Here is a 13495-nt window from a genome sequence, read left to right as displayed (position 1 = left end):
ACAGGGTTTCTCTGTGTAAGCCTGGCTGTCCTGTAACTCACTCTGTAGACCAGGCTGGCCTCGAACTCAGAAATCTGCCTGCCTCTGCCTCCCAAGTGCTGGGATTAAAGGCGTGCGCCACCACCGCCCGACTCTTTTTTTCTTTTAATACTTGTTTATTTCTTGTGGATGTGTGTGGATGTGCACATGTGTGGACACGAGAATGACTTACAGGAGCTGATGCTTTTCTTCCACCAGGTGGTCCTTGGGGATTGAACTCAGGTTGTCAGGCTTGACAGCAGATGCCTTTAGCAAACCGAGGAACTTGTAGACTTGGTTTTTGGGGTTGTTTTGTTTTGTTTTGTTTTTGAAACAGAGTCTCTCCATATAGACTAGGCTGACCTCCAACTCACAGAGATCTCTTCCTGCTTCTGCCCACAAGTTCTAGGATTAAAGGCGTGTGCCACCATATCTGCTTAAACTTGTTATTTTTAACTAGTAACAACCCAATGAGTAGGTCACACAGGAGGATGCTAAAATTCATCCTGTTGGCTGAATAAAATGCTTTCATAGAAAGCTAGTATAGCACACAGCTACTATAATCCCAGCACTTGGGAAAGCTGAGGCAGAGGAGCATCACCACGAGCTTACTAGGTTATGTTGTAAATTCTTGGCCACTCTGGATTACAGAGTAAGACTCTGTCTCAAAAAACCAAGACATGAACGGTCTGGTATGAGAGCCACAAAGAACCAGACACCTGTCAGTGTGGTAACCCTTGTCCTCCCAACACAGGTCATTATCCTTACGGCAGAGGTCCATCGCAGAAGTGATGACTCAGAAATCTGAGAGCAAGATGTTCAGAGAGTGGTGCTATTACTTGGCCAAGACTGTAATTACACAGACTTTCCTTTTCATTATTAACTATCTATATAATTTGGATTTAGCTCACAATATGTCTTTGCCCTAAATAAAATAAAATGCTTAGTTGTAGGAGTTTCCATGACATGGGAAGACTGACAAGTGTCAGATTCATTGTGGCTTGACAGCTTAGGAGAAGACAGCTATAAATTTTCTTTTTATAGTTCAAGCACAGGCCAAATGGAGACATGTGGACTGATTGTTTTGAATACTCAGAACCTAGAGTCACTTTGAAGGCTACATTGACTAGTGTCAATGGCTACTTTTAAATGCATTTAAAGTCTGTTATTTTAAGAAGACAGGCCACTCTCTAGGTTTTTTACTGCCTTTTAGAAAATGAAGAAATTGTGTCTGAGTGGTTTTTGACAGTACTGTTAATCCCACCCTCACCTGCCTTTTTAAGATATGGTTTCCCTGGTTGTCCTGGAACTCACCCTGTAGGCCGGGTTGACCTCAAACTCAGAGATATCCTGGCATCAGCCTCCTGAGTGCTGAGATTAAAGGCATGAACCACCATGGCACCAAAGGCAGCAAAAAGCCATTTCTAAGAAGGGTGGGCAGATAAAGAGGCCACAGCTGTAACTCTTGTGAGCGCCTTTATGATTTCCTTACTAATTCTGTAGTGCCTGCTATGGCTTAGGTATTTGCAGACGTAGATGGTGTTCTGAAAGACCCTTTGTCAAGACAACTGAAATTAGACTGTATGAGAGCGAGGTCTCCAAGTGGCAGCCGACTCACTGCCAATGGTGTTAATAACCAGGAAAATTCCTCTTATTAGCAGATAGGAACAGTCAGTCATTTGGATTATGTGTCTATTCGCTGAACTTCATGACCCAAAGTTGAGTTTTAAAACTAGGGCTGGAGATACAGTTCAACAGAAGAGGGCTTTCAGAGCCAGGTGCTGGGCTTGACCCCAGCACTACAGAAAACAAATTCACTTCTGACTGTTTGGAATTCTGTGATTTAGTTACAAGAGCTTAGACTTGGGGCCAGACACTGAGCCTCTCTGCAGCAGGTGTGTTGCTAAGCCTAGGGTTCTAGTTGATGATTGTCTTATGTCCCAACCATCTAAAGTTCAGGTTTTTAAACCAAGTTTAGAGTGTAAGAGGGCAAAGCTGAACATGGTGGCACACTCCTACAATCCAAACACTCAGGAGACAGAAGCAGGAGGGTCATACATTTGAGGCCAGCCTAGGCTACACAGTGAACTCCTTCCTCAAAGGACAGAAAGTGCAAGAGGCAAATGGTGTCCCCGTATTCACCTGGGCAGGTGTGTCCAAGTTGCTTTACTTTCAGTGAGCTGAGTCAAGATTCTAACAACTCATGAGGCTGATTGAGCAGCAGTTTGGAGACAACTGATAGGACATGGATCTTAATCCTGGTCTATTTCTTACCAACCTTTAATGGCTCTCTCAGGATACCATCTAAACTCTTTGGCATGTGTCATGATTTTCTACATCAACTTCCAAAGACTTAAGAAAGCAGTCATTTCTCAGCTTACCTGTAAAGCCTCCTGTATCCTTCTGGTGCTAGCTAGTAAGTTTGCTTTTTTAGGGTTTCTTAGTAGGTGTCATAGCCTCTTGCCACCCAGGCTATACTATCATGGACAGATCTTTTGTGTGCCCTGCAGTGGGCCCAAGAAATGGTGTTTAATGTCATTTTTGCTCAACCTGTTGGTGTCACAGCAGAAAGCATGGTATGCCTTCTATAACAGACTGAGTTCTGAGGAATTATAGGTGTTGGAGTCATCAAGAAGAGTAAGGAAGCAGGACATTCCAGTGGAGTCACTCCAAAAAGGAATGGGTACAGCATCCTTTGGCCATGGATGAGTAAAAGCAAGGTAACTCTTCCATTCATGATTTCATCCAAAGCACTACCTTTTTGTGAACTCCTCAGCCTCATCCTGAGGATGACGAGCAGATTACATAGCCCCAATTGTGGCCCATATCCTTCATGGAATGTTACATGATGTAAACCAGTGTATCTTCAATCCCAACACTTGGGAGACAAAGACAGATAGATCTCTGTTCGTTTGAGTTCCAGGCCAGCCTGGGCTACACAGTGGGATCTCTGTCTCATAAATAATACACAGTGAGATCCTGTCTCAAATAAATAGGTAAGTAGATAAATGAACAAGATAGATGGCTCCTGAAAATTACCATTGTAGGTTGGCATGGCCTCCATACGCACCTGCACGCATGCACATGCAGGGGCACTCACACACATTCCACATTATTATCAGAAGCTAGAGCAAATCTATATGTCACTAAGTATTGAAAATGAGGCCGCCAGGCAGTGGTGGCGCACACCTTTAATCCCAGCACTTGGGAGGCAGAGGCAGGTGGATTTCTGAGTTCGAGGCCAGCCTGGTCTACACAGTGAGTTTCGGGACAGCCAGGGCTACACAGAGAAACCCTGTCTCGAAAAACAAAAACAAAAACAAAAAAAGAAAATGAGGCCAGAACCACACTTTTTTTTTTTCAAAAGTAACTTCCCAGAGTGAGTGAATCCAAAGTTTCAAGCCTTTAACATATGTATGTACTCAGATGCACGCAGCATCTGTCTAGTGAGGGAAGCTCATTCCTCAATCTCTTCAAACAGATGAAGTTGCAGGACCACCCTGGGAGAGCAAATCCCACATGGGAACGTAGGACGCTGGGTTACTTATGCAGAGGACTCCAAGCTGATGAGTTTAGTAGGGTAGACGCTAATTTCCAAAGTTGCTTAGAGGATTTGTGATCATTTTATTTGAAAAGTAAAACTAGACCTGGTAGTAGTATATATGCACCTGTAATGACAGTATCAGGAGGCTGGCTGAAGGAGTTCCAGGTCAGCCTGGGCTCTGACACTCTGTCTAAAGGTCCAGCACGAACAGCTTGCTCACGAAGCTGTTATATATACTCTCTTAGCTACTTGGACGTCCTCTCTCATTCTTTTCACCAAGGTCTGTTGGCTGTATGTCACTACAGAACCTCCCACAGTGGACAGGAAGATGCCGCGCACAGAGCCTTTATTTTACATAGTATTTCCAGAGAGGGCAGTGCTTAAAGTGAGCAGCCAACAGAAGATAAGAAAGTGACAGCAAAGGTAACTGGCTCAAGTCCCTCCATGTAACCATGTACAGCGCATGTCTGAGCACCTTGTATGTCTGGCTTAAGTGCAGGTAAGGCAATATAGATTGTGCAAATAAGATCTGTGTCCTATGATCAGGAATGGCTACTACATGCATCACACAGAATGCGCAGTCTGAAACGTTTAGAGCTATGACTAAAGTTTTCTCAAGCAAAGATGTATGGGGACAATTAAATGGCTGACACATACAGAGCACACTGGGCAGAAAGAACAGATAGTGTGGAGAGGCGGTGGGGTCAGCACACTGATCAAGAGCCCTACACAGGAGGAGCCGTCCCAGTGGCAGAGAGAGCAGGCTAGGACAGAGAGCAGGAGGCATCTCCAGCCACCTCGAGTTCCTTCCTGCTTCACTCTAAGTTGAGCAGCTCCACGTCAAAGATGAGGGTGGCATTGGGAGGGATGACACCGGGGTGGCCAGTAGCTCCATATGCCACATCAGGGGTGCAGGTCAGCTTCGCCCTCTGCCCCAAACTCATCTAGCAGGGATGGGGGCAGATGGGGAGAGGAGAAAGAGGACCCAGCTTGATTTAAAAGAAAAAAGTATGATAACTATGGCATTTCCCCCAAAACCATCTTTAGGGTAATTCCAATGATCTGAAATCAATTTTATTCGTGACACACTAAAGGTAAGCCAAGAACTTAAACATGCAAATTCAGCCTCGAATTAGACTTGACTATGGGGCAGTTGACAGCCACAAAATAACACTCAAGCAACAAATGTTACTGGTTATCGAGCTATGTCCCAATACATGTGTCTGCTCATAATTGTCCCTGGCCCTCTTCAGAGGTAGCCTGTGAGGAATGTGTAACAGCACTGAATGCACTTGTGACAGGAATACTTAAGATCTGGCAACTAAAAGCCACATCAAGGTGACAGAGGCAGAGCTACAGGAATGGAACATCTTACGACTTCCCAGACAAACTGAGGGAGAGCTGGGCCCAAAGCCCACCAGCACTGTCAACCCACTGGACATCCATTAGGAAGAGAGCTGTGAGGTTTGAATTTCAAAGAGTACCAAAAATTCAAGTTGACTGGCTAATGCATTGGTGTCAATGCTCTACTTGAATTACTGTAGTATGGTTATGTATGTTAGCATTAGAGGAAGCTGGGTGAAAATCATATAAGAGCTTCACTATTTCTGTAATATTTTTAGGTCTGAAATAGCTTCAAAACTGTTAAAAAGCAAACCCCAAAGCACTTCTTGGCTTATCCGTCTCTAGCTCGTCTTAGCTCAGACAGCTTGTTGGCCTTTTCAGCCTGCTCAAGCAATCCTAGGAGGGATGCCTGGGGTAAGACACAGATGTGTCAGCCACAGAAGAGGGGAAGAACAGAGCCAGAAGTGAACACTAGGTGGCGTTGCTGCACCCTGTGGCTGGTGTTACGGCAGTGTGAATGAAGGGCCTCCTAAAACCCATTTAGTTGGATCCTCAGCCTCCTTAAAACCTCAGCCTACCTGGGCGGCGCCTTCTTCAAAGCCTTTGATGACTTCCTGTTTGCCAATTCTGAACTTGAAAGGTTTGTTTCTGTCTCGGGATGAATCGAATTTCTTGCCATTTTGGAGCATCCCTGTGGAAGTAGGGAGAGGGCGGAGAAGAGCCATGGCTGTGAGTGAAGTAGCAACTGGACAAGCATGTCTCAATAGAACTCCTCTGCTGCATACGCCTGCTCCTCTTCGACCCTCCCATCAACCCTGCTGACAAGCAGGAAGCATGGGCCCATCTCTCTGCCTCACCCTCACATATGGATACGGCCTATCACCAAGTCCTACAGCTCTTTGGAATCCAGCTTTAGTTTCTGCTACTGCTACCTGTGGTGTCATGGAGTCACCACCATGGCTCACCTGTGGCCTGGAACAGCCAGCCTCCAAGCTGGTGCGTCTACTCCTTACCAATCTTCCATTCTAAATCAACAGATTTTCTTTTTCCCCACAATTCTGATCATATCTACTTCCCTGCTTAGAAACTTCAATAGCACCAGACAGTGGTGGTGCACGCCTTTAATCTCAGCACTTGGGAGGCAGAGCCAGGCAGATTTCTGAATTCGAGGCCAGCCTGGTCTACAGAGTGAGTTCCAGGACAGCCAGGGCTATACAGAGAAACCCTGTCTGAAAACAAAACAAAACAAAACAACAACAACAAAAAAAAAAAAAACAAAAAAGAAACTTCAATAGCTCCTAGAGCAGAATCCAGAAACCTAAGGCTGATGATGCCTGCCTTCAAGTTCTCTTTCCCCTAACTCCCCCTCTCCCTACCTATTCTGAGCACATCATTCTCAAGTCCCTCCATACCTTCTAAACCTTTCACACTACTTTCAAGCTGTAGCCCATGGTGGCCTGGAGTTCAGTATGTAGCCTGGCTGGCCTCGAACTTGCAGGAGTTTCCAGGTGACAAATCTCAGGTGTGAGTCACCACACCCAGTTAGACAGGGTTTTGACTTCAGCTTGGCACTAGCTCACTGTGTGATATTGGAGAAATAGGCCTCATATTTTCCATATTTAACACAGCAAGCTTTGCCAGCTTACAAGTATCTGAGCATCTATTATTTTACTTCTGAATTCCTACAGCTTGAATGTGTACTAGAGAGTTTTATTTACCTACCTTCTGGGTAGAATAGATTGGGCTCCTGCCCTGAATGTGGCAAAGGAGAAACCCTTCTGGCTACCCAGAGATACACACAGATGGATGCTACAGAGATCAAACACAAACTTATGCATATACACAGTTGCTAAAACAGTCACATTCACAGAGATATTTATGCATGCTCACATGCACTTACACACAGACACTCAGGAGAGAAGACCTGATGGTCAAACAGATGCTAAGAAAATATTTAGATCGACAGACCTACATATATTCATACAGATAGGCCCTTGGACAAATACTTGAATATGTGCACATGCACAATCCATTTATAGACTGCCTTCCCCATTCCCCCAATGCCTTCAGCTTTCAGAAAGCTGAATCTACTGGAAACCATGTAACAGCTATCTGTGGCTCTATATTCAGCCAAAGACACATAATCCAGAAACAGGCCCACATAAATATGTTGACTGCTTTTACAAAGATGTTTCTGTAATACAAATATAAAGGATGACTTTTTGTATTAACACTGCTGGATTGAATCTATATCCATAAGGAGAAAAGACTTAAGCCCCTACCCCCTCTACACATAAGAATCAATTCTATGTGAATCATAGACCTAAATGTGAATAATAAAATAAAAAATAATAAAGAGTAGTAGGCATGCTACCATTCAAAATTCCTACAGAGTAGCTGGGGATGATGGTACACACTGTAATCCCAACATTCAGCTGGAGGCAGGAGGACCAGGAATTCAAGGCCAGCCTTGACTATAGAACAAATTCAAGGCCAACCTCAGTCACTTGGGACACTGTCTCAAAAGACAAAAACAATAAAAAAAAAAAAAGAAAGAAAGAAAGAAAGAAAAAAGAAAGAAAGAAAAGAAAAACAAACGCCACCACCAACATTTCTACTAGGTGATAAATAAACACAAATAAACGAATATCTTCACAATAGAGTGAAAGATTCCTTGAAGTGAACACAGAAAAATATGTAAGCATGAAGAAGACATAAGTATGACATCACTACAAAAATGAAGAACTTCTGCTCAAAAGATACTATTAAAAGATTAATGGAGAGGCCAGAGGGATGGTTCAGTGATTAAGAGCACTGGCTGCTCTTGCAGAGGACCTGGGTTCAATTCCTGCCACACAGCAGCTCTCAACTGTCTGTAATTCCAGTTTCAGAGGCTCCAATGTCCTCTTCCAGCCTGTGCAGGCACTCACTGGGCACACCAACTTAACTATGTAGTTAAGGCTGGCCTTGAACTTTTGATCCTCTTGTTCCCACTCCCAAGTGCCAGTATTATAGGTGTAGGCCACCAAGCCTAGCTTATATTTAATTCTTTCAAAGTTTACCAGGAGTTTCTCACATAGGATCTCTGGCTGTATTTGATAAGACAGGTTCTCCCAAAGCAGAGCCATTTGCAGCTGATGAGTTTAAAGTACCCTGCCTACTCAATGTATATATACACTGTCGGGAAACTCTGCAGAAGGGCATTTGGTTTCATTAACTTGATAAACAATGGTCTGTCCATAACATGTAGAACAGATAAATCAATTACCCTGGCCAGAGGCTCCAGAGGCCCCAGGGTAATTAGGCCACATCACCAGGAGAGAAAACAGCCCTCCTGTGCTGACATCATCGACTGAAGATACAACTGTTAAAACAGCAGCCACGTCATCTGCCAGAACCAATCTGGTGCTTCACACAGGCCTAGAGAACTGCTAAAAATGGCCCCATCTGAATATGTCCCAGGAATTAAGCTGGCCTTGCTGTAATGCTAAATGGCTGTCACCCATAGAGTTTGCCACATTAAGAATCGAGTCACAAGGCAGAGTCCTCACACCTCTTAGAGCGAACACCTGCCAGTAATCTTCCTGCCAGCAGTCCTAAAGAACTTATCTAGAATGTTCCTGGGGGCGGGGAGGAAGAAGATAGCTCAGCAGTTAAGACCGCTTGTTGCTTTTTCCAGAGCATCCCACTTCAATTCCCAGCACCCACATGGTGGATCACAAACATCCATAGCTCCAGTACCAGGGTATCTGACACCTCTTACCTCCACCCAGCATGCATGTGGCATACATACATACATACATACATACATACATACATACAGTCAAAACATCCATACACATAAGGTAAAATAAATATAGAATGTGCCTTGGTCCTTGGGTCTTCAAACACATCATTCAAGAAGAGACAGCAGACTTGTGGCAACCTCCTTTGGATTCTCCCAGTACCTAGAGACAGTGGTGCCACTAACCCCATCCCTCTCACTGCAATGGAGTTGGCAGGGCACAAAAGAAAAACAGGGTAAAAGGGGGTTTTGAGGGTGCTCAGACCTTCCAGAATAAGTCTGAAACATCAGACAGGAGCAGGAAAAGTCAGGGTAAGGGCCAGTAAAACTGGAGGTGTTTTATTTACCAGAGGCTGCCACCATAGACGGTCTCTGTGGGTAAGGGAAAAGTAAAACTGGTTACTGGCAACCTGGTTGCCTTGGGCTCTGAGGATAATCCATGGACAAGACCCTTTTGAGGAAGCCTATAGGACAGCCCGCCTTGGGAGCTGGCAGGCCTGGGTCAGCACTAAGAGAATGAAACCTACCTGTGTAGTGTACCACGCATATCTGACCCTTCTTAGGGAATGTCCTTCCTGTCAGGAGAGATTAAGGCATATGAAAAATTAGGGTAGTATTAGAAAAGCTCACCAAGATGGGTGCTGGAGGTGCTCCTTTAATCCCAGCACTGGAGAGGCAGAGGCAGGCGGATCTCTGTATTTGAGGCCAGCCTGGTCTACAGAGCAAGTTTCAGGACAGCCAGGGCTATAGAGTGAGACGTTGTCTAAAAAAAAAAAAAAAAAAAAAAAAAAAACCAACCCACCAAACAAACAAAACAAAAACAAAAAGCAAAAAAAGATCTCTGTGCCTTGTATGAGCCAAAACTATTGATGCCTCCTCCTTTCTGGTTTGTATTTGAACTTAATGTTACTGGTCTCAATTTCCTAGTCTAAAACAAAAGCCCCATCGCTGTTTACCACTCCTTTTACTTTCATCTATTTTACAAGTATTCAGGAATAGCCTACTATGTGCTAGACCAGAATCATGAATAGCCTGCTGTGTGTCAGACAAACTGAAATAGATTCCAGAGACAGAGAGTATTCTATGAACCCATGAAGAAGAGAAGCAGAAACCCAAATCTCAGATTGCTATAGAGTCCTGATTGCATCAAAGACGAATAAATGCGATCATTCACAAGAAATCAATAACAACCCGGCCTGTGCCCTCATGTCAGAGATTCAACAGAGAACAATAAAGATAGGACCCCTGCTCTTCTGGGGTCTACATTCTTTCTTTTGTGTTTTTGGGATGATCATGTGGTGGTGGAGGTATGTGTGTGTGTGTGTTTACATGCTCATGAGTTTACATGCAGAGGCTGGAGAAAGGTATCATCTCTTCCTCTATCCTTCTCCAAGTTAGTTCCCTGAGATAGTCACTGACCCAGAAGCTCTGCCACAGAGTTCATAGGGTCTGTCCAGCTCTGCTCCCCAGTGCTGGCACTAGCCATCACACCTAGCTTTTTTGGATGAGTAAGAGATTCAAGCTCAAGTCTTCATGCATAGCTAGAGCTCTTAGCCACTGAGCCATCTCCCCGATTTACATTCTAAGGTAAGGAGACAATGCTCATATAACTATGATAATTACAGATGATGATGATAAGTCCTCTAAGCAAAATTAACACTGATGAATTTCAGAGAGACATGGCGAGCCTGCAATTTCAGAAAGGGTGTGCCAGGAAGGCATTTTTGGAGCAGAAGAGGTTTGAGCTGGTGCTTTAAGAAGGAACCAACTCAAAGACCATGAAGCAGTAAACAATTGGTGTGATTTCGGAATAAAAAGGAAGAGGGTGAGACGGAGGAGAGGAACGGGAAAGAGATGCACCATGCAGCTTGCAGAGATGGGTTTAATACTAAATGCAATCTGAAACCACTGATGGGTTTAAAAGCATGGAAATGACCTAATCCGAATTAAGATTTTATAAGATCACTCTGGCTCCCATGTGTGGGATGGATGGTTAGACATCTGTCGCGATAATCTAGACAAGAAATCAATGGCTGCATGAATTAAGACTGTGGCAGTAGAGAAGAGAGTGCAATAGATTGGAGATACATTTTGGAAGCAGGGCTGACAAGGGCACACAAGTGGATGAGAGGAAGGAGCTCGCCCACCCATCTCACCACTGGATGTGAGAAAAGGAGAAAATAAGAACAATGCTTCGATTTGGGGTTTGGGTAACTGGGGGGTGTAGAGCTGCTCTGAGAGATGAGAAGACTGGAAAGGAACCGATTTGTGAGGGTGGCAATCTTGAGCTGCCTATTAGACATGCAAGTTTTTACTGCACCGAGGCAGATGCAGAGCCAGCCCTGGATAAACAAACCGGGTGGGATAGAAAGCTACGAGACTGGATTATGGGCTTGGGAACATTAACAACACAGTCAACGTTTAGTGGGCTGTAGGAGCCTAGCAAGGGGAGCTGGAGAAAGCCTCGCAGAAAATAGTTAAATTGGCTGTTAAAAGATGCGTGGGAGTCTGTCTGGAGAAGTAAAGGGATCTGGGAAATAGAATTAGTTGTAAGACACATTCAAAAACCTAGACTCCAGAGTCGGGATGTAGCTCAATGTACAGCAGGTGCCAAGCATGCCCAAGGCCCTGGGTTCCACACGGAAGCACACAAAGCCTTAGGGTCCTAGAGTCCAGTCACAGTGAGAGCCCATTGGTTCCAACCTGTAACCCTAGGGTCCAGCACACAGTACACGTTCCATAAATATTTGCTAAATGAGTGGTTTGTTTAACAACTCGCAAGTGGCCTGGTGAAGTTGGTTCTGGATGCGATGCACAGATAGAAAGTAGTGAAAGAGAAAGTGCCAGTGTGGACCACTCCCACCCTAGCTATCCCCAAGAGGGGATAGCTAGGGTGAAGTAGGGGAAGAATCTTTTAATGGCTTTCTGCCTGAGGGAAGGGGCCTGCAAAACTCTGCATTTTAGAAGACCTGAGGGTGAGAAAAATGAGGGGACTGGGGAGCAGAAGTCAAATGGAAGGCCCGAAGAGTGAAGATAGGGAGACAGCTCAAGAGGCTGTGTGGGTGACAAGGCCTGGGAAAGGATTCCTCGACCCCAGCACGGAGATTCTTTGTATGGACAGAGAAACCTGTACCCGCAAGGAGTGATCTGGGTAGTAGCTGGTACTTTCAGGAACCCCTCGGTTTGTAACCAAGAAGCCCTTTAATTTCCTGGGAAGGAGTGTGCCAATAATATCTAACAGCAAGTTTGCTTGTTCAACACTATAAACCTTGGAGGTGGCTTTGGGTCTGGATTAAATTTTGCTTAAGAAATAGCTACTCCTTGAATAAGTTGAATACCCAGTTTTCCAAGTAGTTGAAGAAACTTAGTGCTGGTTCTCTTGAGAACAGACAGGGAACACAGAGATAGACTGGGAGGTGGGGGTGGGGTGGGGGCGATGAACAAAATTAGGAAACACGAGTTCTGTTTTGGCCTGGCTGACTAAGGCACCATGCTTGACCCCTCCAGGAGGGTCAAGCAGTTGGTCCGAAGGCTGGGTTTTGACTAGGGAGGCATGGTAGAGGGCAGATAATCAGGAAGTCTGAGTGGGCCCCGGAGGGTGAAATAAGAAGCAAAAGCAGCCAAAGGAGTGGCAGGCTCCCAAACTGGCTCTCTCCACAACTAACCACTGCCCAGCCCTGGGGGCCGCCAGACAAGAGGGCAGGAGAGGTGGAGCGCATTAGGAGGGGTTTCCCTGTACAGCAGGAACCCCCAAAGTGGGACCATCCCTGGTGCCGAACAGGGTAAACGGAACAGAAATTCAAACCTGGGAAGTCAGAAGCAGCGGTTAATTGAGAGGTTGCAGCTCAAACGGCAGCAGCCGCAGCCTAGGACAGTGACCGGACATAGACCCTTTGCCCCAAGGTGGCCGCCTTCATTCCCAAGGTGAGCGGGCGCAGAAAGGGATGGTGAGTTGTCCTCTAAAACCCACAAAAATCGGGGTAGGGGGTCTCCTCCTGCCACCCGCATCTTTGACCCTCTCCCCGCTTCAGGTCCCCGGAGCCACCTCGGAATCAGATCCCAGCCCGCGGACTCCGCCCCGGGACCCCTCCTCCTCCCGGGCCCGGCCGCCCGGTACCGTCTCCTGGGGAGATGGTCTCGATCTCCACGCCCATCGCGGTCCCACAGGCCCCGCCTCCAAAGGGGTCCTCGCGGCTGCCCCGACCCCGGCTCCGCTCAGGCAGGACCCCGCAGGCGCTCCGGCTAGCTTTCTTGCCGCCACTGCAGAGCCGGAGGAGGTGCGGCTGGAGTCAGGACCTGCGCGGGGAGGGGCCGTCGGGAAGGGGGCGGCGGGGTGGAGCTGTGCGGCAAGGTGGGGTCGGCCGGGGCGGGGCCCGGGGGAAGCGACCCTGACGTCGCTGCTCCGGATCCTGGGCAGACTAACCACCATTAACCCACTGGCTGAGAGGGGAGACTGGGTGAGCGAGGCGTGCCGGCACTAGCACATCCACACATCTATCCATCTATCGGTTCAATGTGTATATTTAGCACCTACACGGTGCAAAGCTCCAGGGAGTCCACTCAATCCTACAGACTAGGAGGAGAAAGTCGGTAATTAAACTAACACTTTAAATACATGTGCTCAGTGCCGTGGGGTTCAGAGCACAACAGAAGCACCGGAGACTGATACCTACCCTGGCTAGGCTTCCCGAATCTATAGAAGCAGAGCCGGGAGAGAGAAGCCAATTGATTATTGATGGATTTTCCCCAAATACCTTAAGCCCATATTCATCATCCCTCAAGTTTTACAGCAGATATTTGTATTG

General features: G+C 46.2%; 1 protein-coding gene across 2 annotated transcripts; it reads right to left on the bottom strand.

Annotated features, from left to right (window-relative positions):
• Positions 1–3891: 3891 nt before the first annotated feature.
• Positions 3892–13020, bottom strand: Fkbp1b (FKBP prolyl isomerase 1B). Of its 2 annotated transcripts, none has more exons than XM_034514341.2 (4): positions 12808–13017; positions 9218–9265; positions 5485–5597; positions 3892–4506 (listed from the first exon to the last, which is right to left on the bottom strand). In XM_034514341.2, the coding sequence occupies exons 1-4, from the start codon at positions 12842–12844 to the stop codon at positions 4378–4380; spliced, it is 327 nt and encodes a 108-aa protein (XP_034370232.1). In that variant the 5' UTR covers positions 12845–13017; the 3' UTR covers positions 3892–4377. The 2 variants fall into 2 exon arrangements, with proteins under 2 accessions (XP_034370232.1, XP_034370234.1); XM_034514343.2 differs by having other exon boundaries at positions 4423–4551; positions 12808–13020.
• Between the last annotated feature and the right edge of the window lie 475 nt (positions 13021–13495).

Source organism: Arvicanthis niloticus, chromosome 11 (genome assembly GCF_011762505.2).
Source record: "Arvicanthis niloticus isolate mArvNil1 chromosome 11, mArvNil1.pat.X, whole genome shotgun sequence".
NCBI lineage: Eukaryota > Metazoa > Chordata > Mammalia > Rodentia > Muridae > Arvicanthis > Arvicanthis niloticus.
Note: the sequence above shows the minus strand (reverse complement) of the source record. Positions and strands in the feature narration are given on the sequence as shown.

Coding starts and splice junctions, on each gene's coding strand:
- Fkbp1b (XM_034514341.2), bottom strand. CDS start 12,844: ATGGGCGTGGAGATCGAGACCATCTCCCCAGGAGACG. Junction 9,266..12,807: donor GACCATCTCCCCAGGAGACG/GTACCGGGCGGC, acceptor CTCTCCTGACAG/GAAGGACATTCCCTAAGAAG. Junction 5,598..9,217: donor ATGCGTGGTACACTACACAG/GTAGGTTTCATT, acceptor CTACTTCCACAG/GGATGCTCCAAAATGGCAAG.